This window comes from Coturnix japonica, chromosome 1 (genome assembly GCF_054131305.1).
Source record: "Coturnix japonica strain WE chromosome 1, WE-NBRP24, whole genome shotgun sequence".
Taxonomy (NCBI): Eukaryota; Metazoa; Chordata; class Aves; order Galliformes; family Phasianidae; genus Coturnix; species Coturnix japonica.
This window is the reverse complement of record NC_140663.1, coordinates 101,694,189-101,721,120: the sequence shown is the minus strand read 5'-3', so window position 1 is coordinate 101,721,120 and position 26,932 is coordinate 101,694,189. Positions and strand designations below refer to the sequence as shown.

At 40.1% G+C, this 26,932-nt stretch overlaps 1 protein-coding gene across 1 annotated transcript in view; it reads right to left on the bottom strand.

Annotated features, from left to right (window-relative positions):
• The window catches only part of EFHC2 (EF-hand domain containing 2), a 54,813-nt gene extending 30,772 nt beyond the window's left edge, over positions 1-24,041 (bottom strand). Inside the window, exons 1-7 of the mRNA XM_015884109.3 lie at positions 23,931-24,041; positions 18,781-18,969; positions 16,498-16,648; positions 9,395-9,618; positions 7,402-7,653; positions 5,673-5,783; positions 5,216-5,354 (exon numbers count right to left, since the gene is read on the bottom strand). Of these exons, the coding sequence (XP_015739595.2) occupies positions 5,216-5,354; positions 5,673-5,783; positions 7,402-7,653; positions 9,395-9,618; positions 16,498-16,648; positions 18,781-18,969; positions 23,931-23,972 (1,108 nt within the window). The 5' untranslated portion in view covers positions 23,973-24,041. The remainder of the gene's footprint in view (positions 1-5,215; positions 5,355-5,672; positions 5,784-7,401; positions 7,654-9,394; positions 9,619-16,497; positions 16,649-18,780; positions 18,970-23,930) is intronic.
• Positions 24,042-26,932: the final 2,891 nt, after the last annotated feature.

Genomic DNA, 26,932 nt, shown 5'->3' with positions numbered 1-26,932 from the left:
CCTTCTGAGTCAGAGAAAAAATTCTCAAAAACAATCTGTTGCCAAAGGCAGCATTAAGCTTGCTTGAATGAGAATTTGCCTGCTTTCAGTTTCAAAAGACACTGTGAGACCATGATATACATTCTGAATCTACCTCCAGCCCTCAGCTGATGAACTGTAGGAAAACTGTCACACGTTGGACATAAAGCATATTTCAAGGAAAAGTCAAATAATTTATACTCTGGATTAGAGCAATAAGCATATTGAATATCAGTAATACAGCAGGCAGGCAAGAACTTCTACCTTCAGAGGAACAGGACATACACCTCTGAGCAAGAACAGCCAAGAATAAAAGAGAGAAATCCCACTAGCCTTGGGCAACAGAGGAGTTGGAGTTAATCTGGAGGGATAACACTGCTAACATGATGTTCCTTATATATGAGTTCAGTTCTACCTTACATATAGCTGAGACTTGGCTTCGGTGAGAATGTTTCACTATTTAGATAAAAGGTACAATAAGAAAGTAATACCACCATCTTCCTAACTTTTATATGCAGCAATTAAAGCAAATCCAGTCTTCCCAAAATCAGCTGTGCAGCTAAAACTCAGCAGTGTTGTGATTCCAATAAAATCTCCTTTTAGACGGTCCTACTTTATGATTATTCCAGCTACCTGAGAGAAAAAAAAAGGCATCTGCAAATGCATGTAGTCCTCTTTGTGCATATTTAGATCCTGCTGCTCAGCCTCAACCACATTTAATGGAGAGGTTAGACGCCAGAGAGATTTTGATCTCCAATGAATTCAGTGAAAATTGGCAGCAGGCTTTAATGCCCCCACTGAGGGAAAAGCAAGAAGTCAGCTGTTATCCAACAGCAGCTGCCTGGCCAAAAGCACACATGTACTGGCCAGCCAACCACGCTGCACACTGCTCTGCCCAGGCAGCAGGTCAGAGAGGGAGCCTGAGAAATGAGGGGGTGGGAGGGCGAGGAAAGCTGGGACATGAGAGGGATCACGAGGTGCTGCAAAAGGCGTAACAGACAGGCTTGGGAGGTGCTGGGGCATTGAATAAAAATCAGGAGGAAACCAGATTTTACTGGTTTTGTTCCTTCAGGAACAATCTGTTATTTAAGAAAGGACAATTCATACTGAAATCCACACCTTACACTCAACTCTGTGCTGAGATACTGTATTTAATTAAAAGAACAAATATCATCTTCCTACCACTGTATATCAGTATCTTTCACATTTCAGCCACCTAAATGTTGCTGTAACACATGGCATAGAATATTTTCCTCCTTCTCTGTAGCTTCACTAGCAAGGAAAGACAGATAAAATCATACTAAAGGTGGTTTTTTTTTTTTCTTGAATTCACAGCATTGCTACATGGCAGTGATGTCATTAGCTTCCTACTGAAGAGCATTAGCTATTGTTTACCCATGGAAAAGCTCTCCTTCACTTTCCACAAACGGTATGAAGAGTAAAACAGACAGAAGCAACACTGGAAATACATCAGATATCACGATCATGTACTTCCAAGCAAATCTAAACTACCTTTAATTCTCCTAAAGGGCAAATTCCATTGGAAAATAACTGACGTTGAAACTGCAGATTCAAAAATAAATGTTGGCCTCTTTCATGGCTTTGGCAGAAGAGTATAAATAAAGGGAGTAATGTAAAAACACAATAATAAACAGCTGGATTGATGCCGTGAGGTGCTGAGAACTGTGCCTTAATGTAAGAACTCATTTCTCCACTTGCTTACTCTCATTCAATTAAATGGTCTCCTTGGATTCAAACTATAATTAACACATTTCAGTGTTCAAATGGACTGGGGCAAAATGCTGGGCACTTTGTGAGACAAAGTCCTTGAGATCATCTTGTATGTTCACAAGAACAAAACTGACAACACATAAAGAATAAAAGATGAGACCTTTCTCCCTCAAAACATAACTGTTTCTAAACCAAAAAACTACCCCAAGTCTAATCTTATTCCCTTCTAGCTAAAAAATCATATGCACACTTTTTCTAACATTAGAATCATAGGATCACCAAAGTCGAAAAATACATCTAAGATCACCCAATCCAGCCACCCACCTATCAACAATATTTCCCACTAAACTGTGTCCCTCAGTACAACATCTTAACATTTCTTAACACCTCCAGGGTGGTGACTCCACCAAGACCCCAGGTAGCCTGTTCCAGTGCCTGATCACTCTCTTGGAGAAGTATTTCTTAACATCCAACCTGAATCTCCCTCGACAAAACCTGAGGCCATTCCCTCACATCCTATCTCTAGTTACATGGTAGAAGAAGTTGACCCCCATCTAATCACAGCTTCCCTTCAGGTAGTTGTAGAGAGCAATAAGGTCACCCGTGACCAGGACAGGTCCCAGTACCAGTCCCTGGGGAACACCACTTGTGATTGTTTACCTGCTGGATTTAACTCCATTCACCACCACACTCTGGGTCCAACCACCTAACCAATTCTTTACCCAGCAAAGAGTCCAAGCCATGGGCTGCCAGCTAATTCAGGAGAATACTGTGGTAGACAGTGTTACAAGGCTTTGCTGAAGTCTAGGTAGATTACATCAACAGCATTTCCCTCCTCCACCAGGCAGGTCACTTAAACATAGAAGGAGATCAGGTTGGTCAAGCAGTACCTGCCTTTCATGAGCACCTGCTAGCTGCTGGCTGGCTCTGATCCCTTGGTCGTCCCGCACACGTTGGGATCTCCCACAAGATGATCTGCTCCATAATCTTCCCTGGCACTGAGATCAGGCTAACAGGTCTGTAGTTCCCTGGATCCTCCTTATGACCCTCCTTGTATATGGGAGGAATGCTGGCAAGCCTCCGGTCCTCTGGGATCTCTCCAGTTGACCAGGAACACTGATAGACGATGGCAAGCAGTTTGGCCATCACCTCTGTCAGTTGCCTCAGTACTCCTGGGTGGATTCCATCCAGCCACACGGATTTGTGGCAGTCCAGGTGGAGCAGTAGATCTCTAATTGTTTCTACCTGAACTGTTGGAGGTTTCTTCTGCTCCCCATTCAAGACTCTCAGGTCAGGGAGTAGAGTACCTTGAGGATAACTGGTCTGACTTTTAAAGACAGACATAAAGAAGGCATTGGGAAACTCAGCTTTTCCCTTATCCTCAGTGGTCACATTCCCCACTGCATCCAGTAAGGGATGGAGATTCTCCTTAGCCCTACTCTTACTCTTAATATATTTGTAAGAAAGATTTTTGTTTTCTTTTACCCTAACAGATAAGTTGAGTTCAAGATGGTCTTTTCAGATTTTCTCCCTGTACATCATAACAACTTTGTTCTCTCTGTGAGTTGCTCATTCTTTCTTCCACAGGAGGAAGATTCCCTTTTTCTCCTGGAGACTCAGAAAAAGCTCACAGTTCATCTACATTGGTCTTCTTCCTCACTGGCTTATCTAGAGGCACAGGGGGACAGCCTGCTCCTGTGCCTCTAAGACTTCCTTCTTGAGAAGCAATCAGCTTCCTGGACCCCTTTACCCTTCAGGACTAAATCCCAAGGGACTCTCCCTACCAGCATGCTGAACAGTTCAAAGTCTGCCCTCCAAAAGTCAAAGACAGCAGGTTTGCTCACCCTCTGCTGATATCATCAAGGATTGAAAACAAAGGTAAGGCAAAAAGGTCACTCTCAGCTTACACAAACCAGCTTCAGAGTATCTATTAAACAGCATTTCTGATGATGAATTTACAACAAGATACCTTAAGGCACAGATAAATTTCTTCTGAAGGATGTTAGTGAAAGGCTATACAAGCATCAGGCAGTGATAGACTACGTATATACACTCAGAACAAAGGGAATGGACTAGATCACCTATACTCTCAATTTTCTGCATCTCTTCACATCATCAACTTATGACTTCATTTAACTTCTATAGTAACTAACTTTAACATCCAGAAACATAATCAGTAATTACTGAGCCAGCATTATAGGAGGAGACTTTGCCCTTACATAACACTTGGTAGCACTGCTTGGTTGCTTCAGAATGGACAGCTGCATTTCATTTACCTCTTGTCAGCGAATAAGAAATCCCCTTTCACTGTTCCAAGATATCTTACTCAGACAGAGAGGACACTGCTGCCAAACAGTGGCAGCAGTCTTGGCTGAAAAAATTATGAGGGAAATACCCCATTTTGTATCTCTGGAGCTATACTCACTGTTGTTATAAATAATAGTATGGTTATTGAATATGGCTTCCTTATACATTGGCCAGTATAAGAAAAGATTTATTTTGGCGCAGATATTCCAAGCTATTATATTAGAAGTTCTAATGAGGCCAACTAAGAAATTTAGCATTGTAATGTCAGCAGTACATGATTTAATTCCCTCAATGCAGCAAACAGATTTTGATCTAAACACTGCATTCTGATAACAAGACAAGGTAAAAAAAATAGTCTGCCCAGCTATTTCATTTCTCCATGTAAGAAAGGCCACAGTAGGATTCTTTCAATCATATCTGAACAGTCAAGACACTTAGCTGTATTTCTTGAATGAAATCAACTGCCAGAAATCAACTAAGTTATTTTTGCAGGGTGATGGCTATAATAGAACGACTAGCAAGTCAGACTGAGAGAATTCAGACAGATAAATGAAACACTCTGTTGTTACACATGCCTAAAATGCTTTTCTATTGTGAGTATAGTTGCTAAATGTTTCCAGAATTCAGTAATGAAATCTCACAGGATAAATACTCTTACGATTCAGGATACGCAAAACTACACTGTAAAAAGCAATAACTTGATAGAGTACTGTTGAGTCAGAAAACCTTATTATATGAGGATTCTGACATCCATACAAAGTGAAACACAGTGTAATGAGGAATAACTGAGCCTACTCTACATACTGCATGCCCTTTATTATCTTTTGACTGCAAACACAGCTATTGGAATGGGAGGGAGAAGTAGAGAAGATTAAATGACAGTCTATCCATATGACTATTTAGTCATTCTAGTTTAAAAATGAAGGCAGTTAGAAACCGATCATGGACATTATGTGCTGTTTTTCAGTGGAGTAACACACAAAAATGCCCTTCTGGGTCACCTGTAAAGTTACTGCTTCACTGTTAACAGCCTACAATAGATTGTTATTGCAAAAGGCTTTAATGAATGTGTTTTGTTGGTAATAAAATTTGAAGACAGCTCTGTCATGCTCAGAGGTATAAAAATGCTCGTAAGGAAATGATAATTATCACTACTTACCAATTCCGTACTTTGTCCTGTAATAATCTTTAGTGAATTCATCACAATCACAGAGCATTATCTGCCTTCCCCAAACATTAATTACTGCCCCTATTTTCAGGTCGCTGTCTTTGTAAAATTCCTGATGCACTGCTCCTGTCTAATAAAATAGGGAACATTTATATAGTAGCTCTATAAATCTCAGAGTCACACAGCCTTTCTTACAAAGTAGGTCATTAAGTATGCATGACTTAAAATACAATCTTCATACTTCATTTGCAAGTAGTTTCCAGCCCATGCTATGCTACCTCACTTTTGCAAACACAGCACAGTAAATTTCAGTAGTTTTGATACCAGATATTCTCCACCTGACATACAATTTTACAAATAACTTCTCTCACTGCAGAATATAATCAGAGAAATTACAAAAACTACTATAAGGACGTTCAACGGCTGGAGACATTCAGTAATATCTGACCTTACGATTGTCCAGAATGTAACGGCCTTTATTTCCTACTAAATTTCCTTGTACGTTGAGAACAGTGCGACTGGTGATTGTGCCTGGCTGATACAAACCAGTTGGAGCATACTGCGAGAAAAGACACAAGCTGTTAAGAAATACAGTTAACAAAGAAAGACAACTCTTACCTTAGAAGTAAAAGAATATTTGTTTATTTATTTTTACAGACTGACTGTTCTAACGGTGCTGTCTTGGTAGAATTTTAAGTAAATTCGAACGTAATTTTATGCCACTGAACTTAAAACTCAATGTCTACGTCAGAAGAAGAATTCAGAATCTTACTGTGCATCCAAGAGTAAAGCTTTTTTTTTTTACTTGGAAGCACAGGGAAAGCAAAGATAAGCAGCATATCCTTGTCAACATCTGCTCTAAAGGCTATTATTTTGAGCAGTAATAATACAAAAAAAAAAAAAAAGCATACAGAAGAACCACTCAGGGTTGGTCCTACTGAGTTGAGCACTGCACAAAAACAGGAGATACAAGTCAGTATGGTTCTATTGGGAAAAATATTATTTTTGTTTATACCATAGAATCATAAAATAATTTGAGTTGGAAGGGACCTTTGAAGGTAATCTAGTCTAACTTCTCAACAATGAAGAGGAGAGTTTTATTGCAAGTTTCAATGCCAAAATAATAATTAATGCAATTAATATCCCAGTAATATCAAACTTAAGCAGATCAGTGAAATGCTGATGCAAGGTAACTAAAGTTCCCTGATATCCCAACTTTTGGCTGCTGTTCTTCTCCAAATTGTTACTTAAATTAGAGGAAGAAGCCAGCCTTTAACATTGACACACACTTCACTAGTAGAAGGGGTCTGTCAGCATAGAGTCACTGCTAAATCAGCAGCTCAGAATGCAGGATGCTCTAAGTGAGAACAGCAAGTATTTTGCTGTTAGGATTTTACCGCAAAAATCTCTTGTAAATCTATGGTGCAACAGATAATTTCAAAGTATTAGGACAGGAGGGAAGAGATGCCTCAGAGTCTTACTTCATCTTTAGGCTGACTTTGTTCTACCACCAGGATCTGTCTGGAGTGACCCAGAGATGTACCCAGATTGTCAACTCTATCATCATAATAGGTTACACAGGACTCAAATCCTTGGAGATTTATCTGAGATGAATTTCCTCTAATAAACACATGATTAATGCCTATGTTTTTTCGTGGATCCTGATTGATTTTAACTAGCTTTTTATTAGGATTCAAATCTATGACTTTAAACTTAAGAAATCACTCTAGATATGCTACAGATATGTAATATTACTGAGCATCAGAACAGCATTTTTTCAAAGGTTCCAAATATAATCCATATGGATCAAATCTGAATTCACCTCAGTGTTAGTTCATCTACCAATATCAATTAATTTTCTGAATTGCCTTTCCTACTTTTAACTTAAGCGTGGCAAGCTGAAACTTAATTTTTCAATCTCTTGAAGTTGTATGTATTCAAAAAAACCTAACTCATGCAATTATGCTTTAGGCTCCGATAATATGTTCTAAATATCATTACAATTGCAAGGCAAGATTTTCACAGTATCATAGAATTGTAGAAGATAGAAGGGATTCTGAGATTATCTCGTCCACCCTGTCTCCAAAAGAGATTCCTTAGAGTGGGTTGTAAAACAATGCATGTAATATCTTTATTTGCAAAAGAACTTCAAATAGAATTAATTTTCCATTCCTTACCTTGGGAAGCTTATCTCTTCTGAGAAAAAATGGAACTGCATCCCGGCCTGAGTTTACTGGCATAACTTCTATCATATCAATAGTATCATCAGCCAAATAATAGTGCAGAACGAGCTCCCGTGGGTCGTGAAACAGGGATTCTGGATCATCCCACACACAGTAAAAGCGTAGAACGTGGCCATCATGCTCAAGAAATTGTTTCAAAGTGTCAATTCTCTCATAAGGGCGCAATGGGCTGATGCTATCTTGGATCTGTATATGAAGGAGAAATTTTAAAAAGCACCTTTTTTATGACTTGCTCTTTAGATAGAATACCAAACCTCATGGTACCATCTAACATTAGAACATGCTTCTTGGACTTTCCATTTCAATAAATGGAACACTATTTACAACATTACCCCCCCAAAAAAGTATTAAGAGAAAAGTGCCTTCAGAAAATAAGAGCAATTTCAAACTGCTTTTGACCTTTGTTTCTCTTTCAGAAAGGTCCTTCAGATGAAGAAAGTGATAAATTATTTATAGTACAGAGTATTTGTTGCCTTCAGAGCACTAGGGTGGATTTACCACAGCATGCTACCTATCATGGCCAACAGTCCTAACAAGTCAGGAGAAAATCTGTGCCATCTGTGAAAGGCACTGTCATTATCTCCTAATGGAAACAACACTCCCACTACTATGCCCAGAGAAAAGACCCCAAGCCCTGCGAAGAGGAATTCATATAACATTTAGGAGCTGAAAACCTGATATTTTTGGAGGATGCTACACACACTCAGGAAAAAAGAAAGCATTCAAATAAAAGCTCACAAGCAGTAAAGCTGCAGAGTGCTGGATTCTATGTGGCAGAAGAATTTGCTTCACACATTCAAAAAAGATAACATATGAAGAGACCAATAAAGTGAGTCTGCAGGAAGCCATAGATGTGCTTGAATCGCAGTTCCAACTACATCTTTCTTTAAATGCTTTTTAAGTGTTGCCATTCAGTCAACTCAAGCAAAATTTAAGTAGAACATGTAATGGCTTGTGTTTTTTTGTTTGTTTGTTTTTGGTTTGGTTTAATACTGTTTGTACTTCCAGCAGCTGACACTGACAAATGCAGTCATAAAGGAGCAAACATCTACTCATTTAAGTTAATTTAGCATCCTAATTAAACGTTAGTTCAGGAATAACTGTACTTGTAGCTCCCCGTTTTCAAGTGGCTAGAGAGCACCATTCCCACCCTAAATCTTTTAATTATGCAATGAGCACTCCTGAGGAGTTTGTCCAAAAGAGATCACAGAGTCTAACGAGCTTATTGAAATGACAATTATATGCACAGAAAACATACTACTGCAATTTTTATTTTCAACAGACATTGTGAGAATAAATATTGTTACACCAGCTCGAAGAACAATTTTGGGATGCTTTTGCTTTAACACATAGCATTTATTTTCACCAATCCACCAACAGAGAAAAGTCATTTATCTATACTAAACATCAAGTACGACATGAAAATCCATGACAGTGCTAGTCCTAATCAATACCGATGGTTAAAGTTTGAGGCCATATGAAAAACTAGACGGCAACATTGATTATAATAAACCTGATTTATATACATAAGGCTGGAAATATGTTACGTAGAGGGTAAATTTGACATTCCTTAGCTACTTTGCACACAAGGTAAGGAGAGTTTTCATTCAACGTATTTGTTTTTGTGGTGTTCTTTTTTTGCCATGAGAGGTAAGTAAAACTACATCAGTTTTATCAAAATAATACATGCACATACAAAAGGCAAAGATTTTATCTTTTTCAAAAGGTATGTGAACACATCAGAAGAAAACTATGTTAGTACAATGAGCCGTATAGTTAAATTTTAAAAAGCAAGTTCTCTCTTGTGATTCATTACATTGAAATAGGTACGTTTTTCAGTCAGAGAAATATTTTATATCATAGATATTACTAACAGAAATTGCACTTTTATTAAAATCATGTATTCACTTTTACTGCTTCTTCTGACCTTTTGCCGCTCTTTGGTATATGGGTCATCTGGACGATTTCCTGGCGGATTTAATTTAAATCCCATCTTCCTCAGGAAATGTTTTGTGAACTCATCACAATCTATAATCCTGTATCTTCGAGAGTAAAAGATTACTTCTGTGTCAATATTGAAATGATCTACAGTATAGAACTCGTCTTCATTAGGAGGTGGAAGTGGAATCCGATGACGTCGCACAATAGTTCCTGTAAAAGAATAAATTCAAGGAGTGAACATCCTTTGCTCTGAGGATCACAGACATGCTAGTTTTCTTCACTGATACAACCAAAGCAGATGAAATTATATAGGACAAAAAAAAAAAGCTCAGCAAAGGAACTATAAAAGGATCTTATTTTAATAACAACACTAAATATATATATGATGGGGAGGAATAAAGAAGACAAAGCCAGGTGGTGCCCAGGGACAAGAGAAGAGGCAATGGGTACAAATTAAAATAAATAAATAAATAAATAAAATCCAAACACAAGGAAACACCTCTTTTACTGTGATGGTAGCAAATAATACAAGAGGTTTCCCAGAGAGGCTGTAGAATCTCCATCCTCGGAGATACTGAAAACTCTGCTGGCCATAGCCCTGGAAAACCTACTATAGGTGACCTTGCTTTGAGCAGATGAGTTGGACCAGATTATCTTAAGAGATTCCTTCCAGCTTCAACCATTCCAGGATTCTGAGATACCACAAGTATTTAAAAAATACTCTATAAGCAACAGCCTCAGCAGGTTAAACAAATAAGTAAGACTTAAAGGAAAGTTATGCACTTATGACAAGCTATGATTTATCACGAGTAAAGTTCGAGTTCCCAAAGAACTCCCAAAGCTGGGACTCAACCCTTGTTTTCAGCATTACAAGAGAACAGAAAGATTAGCAGTGAAAGATTTGCCACAAAGGCATCACTGTGTGAAAATAACACACAGAGAATACAAAGATGGTCCAGTCCTCAATCTCAGTATCTCTGTTGTGCTTACCGACTCAGATGTCCCTGTAACAACAGCTTTATAACACAGATACCCACTGCCTAAGACCAGGTAGAAACCACCAGCCCATATGGTTACAACAAAAGTTGCAACTTGAAAACAACTACAGTAAACACACAAAAATTCCAACGCTAAAAATAGGTTCAAGTACTAACCTACTACTACAACAATAGTAGACAATTAGACACAGTTATCTAGCAAGTATATCTTATTATCTCTCATTAACAAACAGCATCTCTTTCCAGGGCCCTTCAGCTGTGCATCTGGTAGTGTTTCCCTCTAAATTCCTTTTGATGGTTTTCCAGCATTGTCTTTTTTTCGGTTTGGGGGTAGGAGGGAAGACGAACAGAGATAGAGGAGGTGGGGGAAATATATTGCTGTGTATTTATGTTTAGTTGTTTTACTGGCCTCATTTCTGAATTACTCCATGGAAATTCTTCACTGTTCAGTTTATTTCACTAGGGATCAATCTGTATGAAATACCTTCCACTACTACATTATCAGAGTTGTTTGTTAAATTCTAACTCCTATAATGAGTTACTCTTACAATATAACTCTCATAATTAGTTAAACTCCCATAAATTTTCATGGGAATAAAGCAGCAAAGCGATTCTACTCTATATTCACATTAAATAAATTATTTTAGAGCTTTTCAGTATTCTGATGTTTCACATGTACCAAATCTGACACTCTGGTTACTGACCTTTGACTATGAAATAAATTTGAAGTTCTATCCGTTTAAAAACACAAATATTACCATTAACAAAAACACATATTTCCAAAATGTTACCTAATTTTGCTTAATCCTTGAGTCGCTCCAACAACTACAAATAAATAAATAAATAATAAACTGACCAGAACAGATCCCCATATTAATGCAAAAGTTGATTATAATTTTAGTTAAAATATATTTATTTACAATTTTCTGACATGCTTTCTGAAGTTATATTCACCTAAGAACCAGTAAATAAATACACAGCTATTTTTTCCTGTCATCTCTTTTCAAAGTACAGTATATAAACCCATTTTGTTCTGATGGGATAAGAACTTCTTTCCTAATGGAAAATGTCTTGTAGAGATAATATCAAGTCTAACATGCCTTCATTTTTATTAGATATCATTGTGCCTGATCTACACACATGGAGAAAATATTTTATATTGTTGAACTTGAAATTTAATAAAACATGATGAACTCAGGTTAGGACAATTTTAAAAATGCTGGGACCTTTCTTCTGGAAAATAATTCTTTTTTTACTTCTAGAAAAATGCTAGAAATCATCTTAGGGGGATCTGTGCACATGCAACAATCTCCTTGTCAGGGATGAATGTGTTCTGTCAGTTTATTGAGCAGGCTATCCAACTGCAGTATTAATCAGGATCCTCAATATTTCTATCTGGTCAGCCTACAGCTCTCCTATACTGCAATCCTGTAAAGGACATGGGTATGCTGGTTCTCTCCAACAATAGCGGTGGCATCAAGTTCCCACATCACAATTTGTAGCAGATTCTTTCTTCTCTCAGGGTTTCTGATAATTTGGCAGCTACAGCAGCAGCTTAAGGAGAACTTAATAACAGCGAATGATTTCTGGTCAGCGCATGCAGTTGGGCTACATATGATTTGATCTCTGCTGCTACACTGCTCTACAGAAAGACAAAGTGGTATCAAGAATTTCCTCAGCATAGCTTACTTACTCCCTCTGCACTACTCAGGACTGTATTAGAGAGGAACGGAATGGGTAACACTTGGACTTCGCACACTATGACTGCTTACACAAAAAGAATACCACTATTCCTGCAACACAAAGAGCTCGTCCCAAGAAACAAGGGAACTTCTTACATTCACTTAGTCACCCATCTCCAAATATAGCCAGGTCCTGTTCTGGCCACCATTAAATATGACAAGATCATAGTTATTTCAAGGGCTCAGAGGTGGTCTTAAACTTTTAGATAATCAGTTATATTGGAGGAGCTGCCTGAAACTTCACTTTCCCAATTGCACTTTTCACTTCAGCCAGTCGGCCTTGGGAACCTTGCCAGCAGGCAGCTTCACTTTCTTCCTCATCTGGCTGACCTTGGGGAAAACCAGCCAGCTGCTCCATTGTGCTCTGGCTCTCAAGGCCTGGATTGCTCTGGAAGCTCCTCTTAACCCCATGGGACATAAATAACCTTTTGATAAGGCAGTATCAGCCAACCACAGTCCTTCAAACTGAAAATTAGAACTACAAAACACTAGTCTCGTCCCATCTAGACTGGCGTTCTAAGGGAAGAACTTACTTTTACACAGGGAGAATAATTAGCTCCCTGGCTCTGGAAGAACATTGAGGAGTTTATATGGCAAAATTTACTGTTCTCCCCTTCATTTCTTCTCGTCTATTAGTTCTTGAGCACTGTGATTGCACTGGTATTTTTTGCTTTCATTCTGGTTTCTCAAGTTCTCTGCATTCTTTTGTGTTGGGCACTTTTGTAGATTGTTTCTATAGATTTCCTCTAGTGTTCCTAAGAATCTCCATAATATTTTTCAACCTACAGCAAGGCAGTTTCCAAAACTAAATGTACTTTAAATTTCAGCCATTGAGTAGTAACTTAAACTGTCCAAATTCGTGTCTAAGCATAGCAGCCAATTCCACAAAGCGCTTTTTAAAGTCACTAGAATACATTTCCCACAGATCACTTACTTTGTTGCTCTGAGATTTTGATCACCGGTAAAAGCACATTCCCTGGCTTTTTTAAAGCCAATTTGTTTTAGTCTTGTAAAACCATAATTAATTCTAGCAATTCTGATTTATTTACCACGTGTTCCTTCACAACATATTCCTGCAGTCTCTCCAAGTTTTTCCCCCGCAAAGCAACAAGTACTAACCACAGAAGGGGGAGCACAGAGGGAAATGACTACATTTCCTTAATCCCCCCATGCCCAGGGAGACCCATTCAGACCATCGAGTTCTCATTTGTGGGATACGGCATAAGCACTGGTAATCCAGTAGCCCCAAGGCACTAACCAGAAAAGCAAAGATCTACCTTTGATCTATCCAAGCATCAGCCTTTGATCTGTGCCATCACTGCAATAACTACTCTTTAAGAGGACTCCTAAGAACAGCTGTGTCTGTTACGTCTCTTCCACCTGGGTATGCATGCAAATCAGGGTCCCCACTACTTTCTGTGTTCTAAAGATTAATCCAAAAGTTTAGCTATTCAGCACCTTTTCCACCAGTGCTTGCTTCTTTTTCTCCTTTACACAACCCCTCTGTAACTGTCCATACAGACTAAGCCTATGCTTTTCTTTAAATTCCCACACATTTTTCCATCTACATCTCCACATCTGTATTCTTTTGTTCCGTACAATTTGCCCTTATTTCAACAAGCCAAGTTCTCCTACAGTTGAACTCTCCCCTACAGAACCCAGGCGTTTTAATTAACTGAAATATCCGATTTTAGCGTAGGTACAGAGGACAGCATTGTGGTTAAGACCCTGAACTTCAGCTCAGTTCAGCTTCTCTTCCTGTTACAACTTTTCTTATATGATCATGGGCAAGAATTTCGTTCCTTTGTACCTCAACCTAACAACTTCACAATGCAGACAGATATGCTTCTGTTCCTTTCAGTCTTCTTTTCAATCAGAACAGGGAATATGAACAATAGAAGAGATAAAAGAGGCAATGGGTTGTTTTTTAATTGAAAGCTGAGCAAAAGTAATGGTTTAAGCAGATTATAAATATGTATACACATACAAGCACTTTATGGTTTATGCACTTTATATATGTATTCTTATAAAAATAAGCAGTTTAAGACTGCTTTTACACATATTCAAGAACAAACTTATTGTCCCTGAGGTAACTGTTTCATAGCTTTTATTCATTTATAGAGTATGAAGTCATTGCCCAGGCGCATAGGAGCAAGAACTCTCTGACAAGCATCTGAATCTTTTTTTTCTTCTCTCTTCTACATAAGATTAATCTCCAGTTTAAGAAGAATCTTTATGTAAATGCTGATGATAAAGCCCAAGGTCACCTCATTAGCTGTGAAGCCTAAACACACACCAGCTGGTTTGGGAATCTTTCAATCTACAGCATCTCTTCCTTTCTTGATGCAATCAATACACTGAGATTCCATACCAACCCAGGTACCAGTAACAAATAAATGAAGTTCTCTTTTAAGATACTGGAACATTTATTTTTAATCCACATAATTAGCATTTTCTACATACTCATCTTATATTGAGAAGTGCTCTTACAAAGCTGCAGAGGCCTTCAAAACATCCTTGTATAGAAGACCGAGAAAATCCTTGTTCGTCTCTAATACTATGCAGTTAATTTTAGATCTTGTACCAAAGATAACGTCAACAACCATTAACACAAGATCCAACCAAGGAAATAGGAGGAAAGGCTTCCTGTCACCTCAGGATCATCTCTAGACTGCCAGGAACACCAGGCTGCATATCTCATACTACAATGACAATGCAAAAGACTCATTCTTACAGCTAGATACAAAGCAAACAGCCTTGAATTTGCTTTCTATAATAATGCAGTGCTATAATATGATGGAAAGTACAGCAGCCACAGAAGGGTGGCACAATCCTAGGCTGCAGCAAATGAGAACAAGTCCCAGTGCAGCAGCCATGAGCACACAAACAAACAACAAACAAAAATCTGCTTACCTTTAGAAGGCCTCAGGTAGGCAGTGCTCAATCAACATTTTAGGCCATGACTTAGCATTTCTGCCACACTTTCTTACTTTAACGAACCTGGTTTCTAGCTTCCCTCTCAGAGACATCACCTCTGCTTCTTAGTTTAACTGTATTTCCTTTATTGATAGTTATTTGTTCCAAGCCACGTAATCTAGAAACATCTGCTCCCACTGCTGTGACATGTAAGTCAAGGAAAACCTTCACCTAAGGATGTTTCCAGCCTCACACAGATAGCTGGAGAGTGAGTGCCTTATAAATTCCCAGGCAAAAAGATCCAATATGCTTTTCTTTAGGTCATGAAAAATCAACTGCTCTGGCAGGAGTAGGATGAGGTTTCTCTGAATTCAAAATCAGTTCCTGCTGAACAGCCAGCAAAATTTCTGGCAAGAACTATTCAACACAGGGAAAGCAGAGTTCAAAGTACTACTCTAAAATAAGATTCCCAGGCAATTTTATCCCAGGTATAACATAAATGAAACACGTAACACTTTTAAATATTATCCTATTCTGTAGACAAATAAACTGATAGCATCTGATCATCTTGGAAAAGAATGTCACAGTTAAAAGGTTAATTTAAGAAAAAATAATAAGAAATTGCTGTACAAAGATCCATCAGAACATACAAACTATCTTCTGGGACTGGGAGGTGCAGTCATCCCAAGATACTCATCCCAAGTCATCCCTGCTTATCTGGACTGCATCTCTTGCAATTTCTTTTTCTTTTGGATTTTGGCAGTGACCTACAAACATCAAGAAGCAGCAGCTGCGTTCCCCTTCTGCAATAGGATGTTGACTGCCAGATCACATTTCCTTAATGTAAACCAAGTTCGTTAATACTCCAGTAAATCAGTTTACTAAACCTTCCTCCACAAGTCCTCAGGCTGGCCCAAGTGTAGTGATATGACTCAGGAAAGGCAGCTTAAAAGCATCACAGAAAAACTACTCAGCTGAAGGCATTTTCATCATAACCAACAGAGGCACTAAAGGTGCTAAAGGTCCTTCAGTAAATGCAAAGATATCTGCAGCTTCTAATAAACAATAAGAAAGATCCAGCTTGAGAATTTATTATCATAGGAAGGAACCAGGACCAGGAATGGAAATCCAAAATGTAAGTTGCTTTTCCAGAAGCGATACAAAACCAAAACTAGACCAAGAATCACATTAAAGGAAATATGTACGTGTGTGTGTATGAATGGATTCTGCCTTACTAAATCTACAGCTTCAAAAAGTAAGGCAATAAAAAAGTCCTCATTGTGACCCATATTAAGATGATTACAGCTATTCACTCATCGTCCATTTTAAGTATTAAGAATTCATGTCATATATTCCTTAAAACAGACCAAGTCTTTGCAGAAAGTATTTACACTTTCAGCAAAAAAAAATAGAATGCTATGAAAAATACATACCTTGATTTATGCCACTATTTTTCACTCGGTGTTCAAGCACTTGAATTGTATCATCTTCAAGGTAGAAGTATATTTTACAATATCTTATTCTATACGGTTCTTGATTTTTATCAGGCACTTCTTCCTCAAAATAGGCATCAAATGACAACACCTATTAAAACAATAAATACATATAAAGCAGCAAAGTCTTCAATGCTTTTGCATAATGCATCAATAAAATAAACTTGTGCACATTATAAGCTAATTAAATGTATGGATTTCAGGAGGTAGATTTATTTCTCAGAAATGCAAGAATGGAAATCCACATTCAATCACATAAATTTAATATTCTTTGGTTGACATTTTTATTATCACAACATCTAAAGCAGAGATGGAACTCTACAGTAAAGCAATAAATCAAGTATAAAACTATCAGCGGGCTGCTTGAAAATTCTTCCAAACAAAGCATTTTTGACAGCACAATGAACTACCTAAGACGTGAAGAAACTTTTAGACTTCTATTCAATGAATTCCTGGAAAATAATGAAATGACAGTAATGGCTTTACCATTGAGCTAAGTGGAAAGGAGAGTCCTTTTTAAGCCGGTCTTGCATGCTCTCTAATGAGTGGTGTGGAAGACTACAAGAAAAACTATATTTTTTCTGGAGTCTCTTACATCTGTGCAATACTGTCATTTCAAAACTTACCTGATTCTGCAATTCAGCAAAAAGGGAAATCTCAGAGAGTGTACCTACTGGCCTTTCTGTGTTCTCTTGGGAGATAAATAACGGAAGAAAAAAACCTTCACAGGTGAAGCACTCAGTGGTTTACAACAATGCTGTTAATGTCAGGAGATCTCAGATTAAACTTTGCCAACCAGTTTATACTTTTGGTATAATTTGTGTTCTTTAATCACTAAGACCGTGTTTAAGGGAATGTTCAAGAAATATATATTTTGTAGTGTAGTATCTACTAAGATGCTTGTTGTGGTGAGAGTGTGTAAGACAGCATTACTAAAAACTAGGTTTCCACCACCAGCACTTCCAACCAAACATTTGGGTCAGACCGGAGCTAATTCATACTTCATTTTTGTAATGATTAATAAATTCAACAACCATAATTCTTGGTTCATTAGGCAAAATGACACAGTAGAAAAACAGGAACTTAGTTGTTCCATTTCAGTGAGCATGTGGCAGAGCTGGGCTTAAAAATGTTTGAAACCTGTATGTCTGAGATTCCTGAGGCTCAACCAACACGGAGTTGAACTTCACACCTTGCCCAACTGGTGATAAGCCTAGCAACCACAGGATGCATGTACTCTCTTCTTCCCATTCTGCTAGGCACACTAGAGCATGAATGTCTGACAAGCACACTGTTCAACTGTACTATTTTATTATTAACTGTCTTTAATTCTGTTAGCACTCATTTCTAAGACCAGTTTTCTCATGAAACACCTGCCAGGTGAAAGGGGTCTATTTGCACAGATTTTCAAACAAGAGCTGAGTCCTAAATAGACTGTAATTATTCCTTTCACTAAGCATGTCCTGGTTTACTTCATCAGATGACTTCGTGGAAAGTCTTCTGCAACTTTGCTCACTTTGTACCTTTCTTTATGAGCACACTAGTGTACGACTGAAACACACTCAGCAGCCAACTGCAGTTTTGCAAACTGAAACATAATTCAGAAAGGTTGAAGTGGGGAAGGAACATAAAAGATGATGCCTTATTTTACATTTTAAAGCAAACTCATTTTTAGAAATAGTCAAAATTCAACTTTTCCTAATTCGTGTGTCATCTGTAGTACATTGCTGTGTACAGTAGCCCCTTTTTTAGAAATTAGAAGTTGGGTATGAAAATCGAAAGCAACAAATGTTGAACAAACTCTGTGGCACACTGTAAAGCTGGCATGAGGTTTCCCTAGCACCCGTGGCAGTCAAATTATAAACATCTTTTCAAGCTCAGAAAAACAAAGAAATGGAGAAGTAAATTCATTCTGAATATGCTGCAAATCAGTTATTTGCTATCACTATTTTAAATGGGTATATATTAACTACCCCCTTATTTGTATTATGTCCTGTAGGAGACATATCCCAATACAGAAATATTTGTGTACATTGCTGTATAACTTACATCTACCTCAATTATACAATATACAGATATTAAGGAAAAAAACCAGAAGTTTCCACCCTTTTTGTTTACCCAAGAACATTTCTCCATGCAAAAACTAATCTGACTGTCTGAATTTCACCTCTGTATTATGGTATCTGTTCATAAAAAAACGCACAGATCCTGATTTCTACATACCTTTTTGTCAAATGCTATCCAGGCAGGAACACCACATCCCAGATCTGCAGGAAACACGCTGGATTTAGGTTTCAGCTTCTGTCCAGGTAGTGGTTCACCTCCTATTCCAGGTTTATCTTCCCCAACCAGCATAGCAACATTATTGCAGTAGCCCCAGAGCTGCGATTTGTGGAACTTCTCTTTCCCTAACTATCAAAGGAAAGAGAGAAAAAGACATTTTAATGTGTGGTTTTAACTTCATAATAGTTATCTAGCTAGGCAAGGGGGATAAATCACATAGAAGTTTTTCTATAAGTACTTTTCATACTATCTGTAAACCTGTAACAACTTGAGCACGGCATGTGAAGTGACGTTATTTCAGCAGTCAATTTTGTGTCTTACGGATCAAAATGGAAAGGCATTTTGTTAACATAGCCAGGCTGAGAAATATGATGATACCAGCTGTTGTCCCCCCTTTTCTTCCCTGCAATAAGGACTATGGAAGAAGGAAGCAAGTCACCCATGGGAACAATGCAAACGGTAGAGGGGGAAAAGCTTCCTCTATAGAACCCTAAAGGTCAGATGGAAACACTTCAAGAGTACCTAGAAAACAGTCTGCTGTCATAACCTATGTTGAAGACCTCATTTATATTTGCATTGCAGAGTGCAAAATACATACTCCTGAATACACTTCAGTTTTGGGAATCTGCAGCTGAATCAAAAGACAGAAAATTCATTCTATCTGGCCTTATTTCAAAAGACAACCTCTGAAGCAATTTAATATTATTATTATTATTTACATTATTACTGTTTTTCAGGCAATTACAGATGGAGTGCTTAAAGACAACCAACTGCAAAGAAAGCCATCCTGGCTTGATGCTCCAGTGAGCATCAGTTCTGCCTGTGGGAATGCTCCTTCCAGTGGGCAACCTGCACTACAGGCGTGCTCCCTCACGCAGAGGCAGCAGCTCCACACAGATCAGACAAACAGGAAGAGCCAAAACAGGAGACGGCACCACAAACCCTTTATTCCATGAGCAGCAATATTGATCCATTAGCTCCTCTTACTCTGCTCCCTTCCTCACTCCCTCAAATCCTTGAAAAGCTTTGGAGTGACTGAGTTGTGCCCCCAACCTTCAGCCTGGGGCCGGTGTACCATGAGGAAGGGGGAAGAACCAATGCTAGGAAAGCACAGAAAGGACCTGGCCAATGGAACGGATAGACAGTATAATTCTCCAAGCATCACTGGAACAGATATGTCAGTAATGTAGCACTGCATTTGGAAAGTTTGGATATTAGGAATTATTCTCTCTCAGCAAGAGCAGTGCTGCAGTGGCACAGGCTGCCCAGGGAGGTGGTGCAGTCACTGTCCCTGGAGGTGTTCCAGAGCTGTGTGGATGTGGCACTGAGGGATGTGGGCAGTGGGCATGGTGTGATGGGCTGCTGGTTGGACTGGGTGATCTTAGAGGTCTTTTCTAGTCTTAATGATTCCTTGAAGACAAAACAGCATTAATTAGAACACACACATTTAAATCAGTGCTTCCCAAAAAGTGTAGACGACACTGCATTACCATCATGAATAAAAATTGGCCAAGAGAAATGTTGTTCATCATAGCAATGTTCGAGTGCTCCAGAATAATATAATACACATTCAATATTCTGGGAAATGTGAAAGCAGTGGAGCAGCAAAACCTGAAAGGGGCTGACTAGTTATTTTACTCTGCCAATATGAAATGGAGTGAGGAATCTGAAAGGCAGCTAACCTTTGGCTCATAACATTCACTGCTCATACACACAAACTACTGCACACTGAAGGTGAAAACCTCAATGGCGCTGTAAGCCCAATGACACAGGAAGGAGAGCTGTCCCTGAACGAACAGCTCAATCCCTACCTTAGTTTAGATTTTGCTTATAATGCAAAGGCATTATAAGGTATGCAAAAAAACCACATTACTTATTATTTTTACAACTGATTATTTTTAATGCCATAAAAATCAACAGCCGTACCCTGCTCAGGTTAACAAAGGCTGGGCTGAGCAGCATCCTTCAAAGCAGACACTGCAAGGTTTCCAATAAGGGTGGTTTGCTCCCTCTTTTTTGGACACTAGCAAGCTGCTCCTTCTTGTTTTGTTCCCCTTTTTTATCATTACTTTTGTTCCCTGGTAAACTGATAAAGAGCTGGAAAGAATGGGAGGGAGCTTTCTGCGTTTATTAGGTGTAATGTGGAATAACTAGAGTCGAGCTGAGTTCTACACAGGAAATTTGTGGGCAAAAACATCTGATTTCCACTGAAGGCTCCATACACCAGCAGATCCATTCTGACACAGCAAGTACTTCTTCTCTGCCTATTAACAAAGCATGAGTTAGGGAGAAAAGCACAGTTTTTAAAGCACGGCAAAAACCTCTGTAGCTTTTTAGGTCTTGAAAGAAAGATCATTTTTGATCAATAATCACAGGACTACTTGTAAGCTCCTCTGTGAAGATCACCCAAGCCTCCTCTAGAAACATGAGCAGGTTATTTCTTTTCAATCAAAGGAGTTATCACAGAATCACAGAATCGCAGGGGTTGGAAGGGACCTCTAGAGATCATCGAGTCCAACCCCCCTGCCAAAGCAGGCTCCCTACACCACGTCACACAGGTAGGCGTCCAGGTGGGCCTTGAATATCTCCAGAGAAGGAGACTCCACCACCTCCTTGGGCAGGGTGGAGGTGGTCCATTAATTATAATGGAAGATCGCAAAAGAGAAAAATGACATTTGAGAAACTTCAGCTAACAAACCCAGACAGCATCCAGCCGAAAATAGTGACAGAACATCACATTACATCCAAAGAAGTATTAAGCAACTTCTAAAAGAGATCTGTGACAGTGCGGGGAAAGAGCTTTACTGTGTCAGCTGTGCTAATGCCGGCTGCAGATCTGCTGAATAAAGTTGGCTGTTTTCTGTGCAGTGAGGCTGCAATAAATATTGGGGATACATTCAATAACAACAAATGTGAAGGTTGGGATTCTCTGCTGCTTTGTGGATTTACAGCTGAAGAATGGAAATACACATAAACACTGCATGTTATGCAAATGAAATTCATGCAGCCTTCTGCCCTCTGGAAAGCACAGGTCACACAAGAGACAGAAATAAGTAGCACAAGTTCTCACAACACTTACGAGTAGCATCTCTCACAAAGCAAGCACTCATTTCAGAGAATCATAGAATGGCCTGGGTTGAAAAGGACCACATGCTCATCTAGTTTCAACCCCCCTGCTATATGCAGGGTTGCCAACCACCAGACCAGGCTGCCCAGAGCCACATCCAGCCTGGCCTTGAATGCCTCCAGGGATGGGGCATCTACAACCTACCCTTCTCAGCAGGAGGTGGATCAGTAACACCGTCACCAGAGCCATTCCTGCCACAACCCAGACTCGTAGCACACTCACACTCTTTCAGTAACAGAGCAAACCTATTGCACGCAATGTTTCTACCATGTGCTGCATTAAACATGATTATTGAGGCATGTGGGCTCTTTTGTCTTAGCACATATATAACTTGTATTGGCAGAGCTGAAGACCTTTCTATTGCATGATTTTAGCATCAGTCAGGCTTTGCAGGTAGAAGATAGAGTACAGTTTGGTCTCCCTTTGGCTGTTCTATGTTGGCTTTGGTGACAGGAACAAAGCTATTATGTATTTACAAAAATAAATGACCATGTTCTTTAATTCAACAGTGCAGTTCACCACTGGTGATCCCTGTGCCCCATCAGGCAGGGTAAGGCCTTTCCCCAGTGTTGTCAGGGCAAACCAGCCCTCATATGCATGGCACCTTCAGCCTCACTCTTCTCTTAGAGCTGAGGAAAAGCTGTGTTATGTTACCATAGGAACCACTCCAGCTATTTTGAAACTGTCTATCACCTTGGTGTATTACCCTCAACTCTAATTAGCTGCGGTGCCCGAGCTGCTAGGTTTTGTCTCAGTTCAACAGAACTACAGTGGCAGCGTTGCTCTGGGGCACGAATTGGAAAGAGGCACCAGTCAGTTACAGTTAAGGGGGAAAACAAAAAAATAGACATCACACAAAGGCTGCTGCCTTTTTGCAGCACCAGGCCTCACAGTTTGTGGTCTTTGGCAGCAAAGGGAAGATGCACGCAAGTTGAGATGAAGCTTTCCTGCTCGCAGGCTGGCGAGGAAGCAAACGTTCTTGGTAGAGCTGTCAGAGACTAATAATAATCATAAAAGAGCTGCACAGCAAGAGCCAGTGACCCTTAGACACAAAGATGCAAGCACTGTATAAGGATTTCTTAATTCCCCTTTGCCAGCAGCAATCCCTGCTGTCCTGGAGTTAAACCTAACCACCTTACAGCCCTGGTTTTCTATGGGAGCTCAGCCTCCTCATTAAAAACATCCAAATGGATATGTATAACTTTTCCACTTTTTGAAGGCCTCTATAGGCAGCAGGTAGCACTAAGGGTGGAGAACGGAGTATTGCAGCAGTAGTTTGAACAGTGATAAGAACAAGAGTAGAATTAACACCCATAATTATAAACAAAGGACTGACAGGACCTGCAGTTCCCTATCCCATGCTCATCCCTCTTCAATAACCTCCATCGACTGATTTAATTGAACAGAACAAGTAGTTCCTGCACAACCTTTAGTTATTCTACCTCCATCCAGCAGATAGCAATGGTACACACCTATTCCACTGGATCCGATGTGCCCACTTAGCAGCTATCAGCAATGATAGGTGAGGTATCCACAGCATCTCTGGGCAACCTGTTCCACTGTGTCACTACCCTCACTGGAAAGACTTTTTCTTTACATCCAACCTAAATGTACCCTCTTTGAGCTCGAAACCATTTCCCTTGTTCCATCACCACAGAACCTGCTAAAGAGCCTGCCCCTTCTCTTTAAGTTCACAGTGTGAATACTAAATTCCCTCCAGATATGTTACACTTATTAAGACAGCCCACACTGCTGTGTCTGCTTCTTTAAGGCAACGTCTCCATTCCCAAACCCTTCTTTCCCACATCACGGTCCAGTACTCAGCACATCATCCCTGGAAGCAGTGATGTGCTCAGCTCCGCAACGCCCTCTCCCACAGTCTAAAAGCATCTCTCCCTCGCTCTCGCCCATGGGGAACGGGACTAAAGGGAAAGGAAGGGACCATCCCATCCGTGCCACTCACGTTCCGGCCGACGGAATAGCCGGGCAGCACCGGCAGAGCCATGACCGGACCCCAACGCCAGCCCGGCCCGCTGTGCTGTGGGGCCGTTACCTGGGGACGAAATAACGTCACAAGAAGGGAGGGGCCGAGAGGAGCCGAGTGGGACCGAGAGAGGCCGAGCGGAGCCGGGCTCAGCGCCCCATAGCGGGGATAGAGAGATTGGAGGAGTTAGATTATAACGCTTTTCATTTTGCCGCTTTTTTATACAGCTCGTTTTACTTTGTTGCCCTGGGTGACGTGAGAAGAGGGAGCGAGGGGAAAATTTTTTACATCTTCTTGTTGTTTGGGGCTTTTTTAATGCATTTCAGTCCACGGTGAGGGTGGATCTGGGTCAGTGGGTTCGCACGTTCCGGTTTCCCAGCTCCGTGTTTGCATGCGGTGCGGGAAGGGAACGCTTCGCATGTATTATCATAGAAAATGAAAGGTACTGTCGTTTGAATCGCATTCGTTTCCTATGGTGGGCGGTATTAAGCTCAGATTTCAACTTCAAACGGAGGGTAGATAGAGTGAGTTTCTCACGGGTAGATCTGGGAGGAGGATGGGTTGTGCCTTGCTGAGATGGAACTCACATTTCCCTTGTAAATAAGGGAAGATGCCCTCCAGATCGCTTCCACAGCCCATTCCAGAGAGCAGGAGCCATGCTACATTGTGTTACAGAATCACAAAATCACAGAATGACCCGGGTTGGAAGGGACCTCAAGGATCATGTAGTTCCAACCCCCCTGCCTGGCAGGGCCACCAAACATACACCTTTACTAGATCAGGTTGCCCAGGGCCCCGTCCAACCTGGTCTTGAACACCTCCAAGGACGGGGCATCCACAACCTCCCTGGGCAGCCTGTTCCAGGGCCTAACCACTCTCCTAGTAAAGAAGCCATCTCTCCTCCATTTTACATAAGGTTCCCTCTACAGCTCCCCATAGAACACTTCTGTGGCATTTGCTTGACAGATCTGTTATTATCATGGAGTTATAGAACCACAGAATCATTAAGGTTGGAAAAGACCACTAAAATCATCTAGTCCAACCACCAAGCCATCGCCAGCATGCCAACTAAACCATGTCCCTCAGCATCAAAATATTCTCATGTCCACTGGAACAGGCTGCCCAGGGAGGTGGTAGAGTCTCCTTGTCTGGAGATATTCAAAACCCGCCTGGACGCCTACCTGTGTGACGTGGTGTAGGGAGCCTGCTTTGGCAGGGGGGTTGGACTCGATGATCTCTAGAGGCCCCTTCCAACCCCTACAATTCTGTGATTCTGTGATGTCAAAAACTCACAATATCATGGAGAATGTTCCATTTTTAATTGCTTCCAGAAGTTTGGAAAGGGAAAGAAGGAGGTGGAAGTTTTGCAAATCTGAAAGGGTTATTGCCAGGCATGCAAAACTTTGCTGAGCGTCAGCTCTTCGGCACTGCCTGCTGTTGATCCCCTACTCTGCCTGTAATAAGCCTTTATGTCTCTGACAAACATTGCGCAGGAGACAGCTGGTGTACTCATACAACGCGCAGTGGTTAAAGACGCCGCCTTGCAACACTGGGGCCCGGAGTTCGAATCCCCCCTGTGGCACAAGTGGTAGAAGTGCCGCTCTGCTACACAGAGGCTCGAATCCCGGGGGCTGGACTCGATGATCTCTAAGGTCCCTTCCAACCCGCACGAAACTATGAAACTATGAAACTATGAAACGTACCTTTCAGTTTTCACAGCTTTCATTAGAGAGGATCGTTAGAAAGGGCATCCAAGGCATTTTAGAACACTTATGTGCTGATATGTCCTTCTGAAATGATCAAACAAGCATAGCTTGCTGCTGCTTTGTATCAATTATGATTGATATCAAAACTTATTCCCATAAGTCCAGTGCAATGAGTGGCACAGTTTCTCTTTTGGAATGGCAACCAGTGAAGAATTAGTGTCTCCTTCATTCTTTCTCTGGAAATTTTTGTTTTCAGTTCTTGTGGCCTGTTACGAAATGGGGCAGTTGACATGTAATAGGGCAGTACTTTCAGTATCAGTAATGATACGTCGCTTTAAGTCTTCAGGTGGCACAGACAGAGACTACATGTGAGAAATGTGCAAGGGAAACAGCAGCACATAGGAGGGATAGTGAAATGTATGGCATCAGCAAAGAGTACAATCCATTTCCAACAGAAAATCCGGTGAAGCCTTCCTGACCTTTGGGTCAAATCTGTCTGCATAGGATTACCTTCAGCCTCATCCCATAAAGAAGCTGCAGGGAGCAGCGGGGAAAGGAAGCAAGCATCTTCCCAGTACACTGAAAGCACAATTGCAGTGTGATGTTTTCTGCCAGTCTTCAATCACTTTTTGCTTTCAAATCTGGAAAAATAGAGGGAAAAAAAAAAAACAAGGAGTATATCCTACCTAAAACAGAGCTGTTTTTTCCTACATTACCTTCTCTTTGGGGTTTCTCTCACGTGTTTGTCCTTTTTTTGCTCCTTTGCTGTATTCACTCAAGAAGACAGACTGAGTGAAAACAAATTAATTTTAATGCCTTTTCTGGGAAAAAGAAAAGTACTACAGGAAAATCGTTGTTGAAAAATGCTTTTTATTAAACAAAGATTGTTAATGACAACAAAGACAGCAGCAGGCAGTAGTAAATTAACTACATTCTGACTGTGCTCAAAGGATAACAGTGGCGTATGCACATTAGACAGCATTAGTTGTACAGTTCAATGGAGAAAGAAAGCAGGAAGGAAGTAAGAGCTGGGGAAAACATGAGGACAATATTGGTGATAAAAAGACAGAGATTCTGATCTGTTTTTCTTGGGATTGAGTTTTAATGGTAAACCTGAAGTGAGTAAACATACTGTAATATGAGCAAACCAAGATTTTTCAGAAAAAGGCCTCATTTTTTTATGTTGCTTTAAATATGACCAAATAACATTAACTCCAGAGTCCTTTTGGGTGGAAGGCCACATCCAACCTGTGCATTTCATCCCTCTCTCTGTCT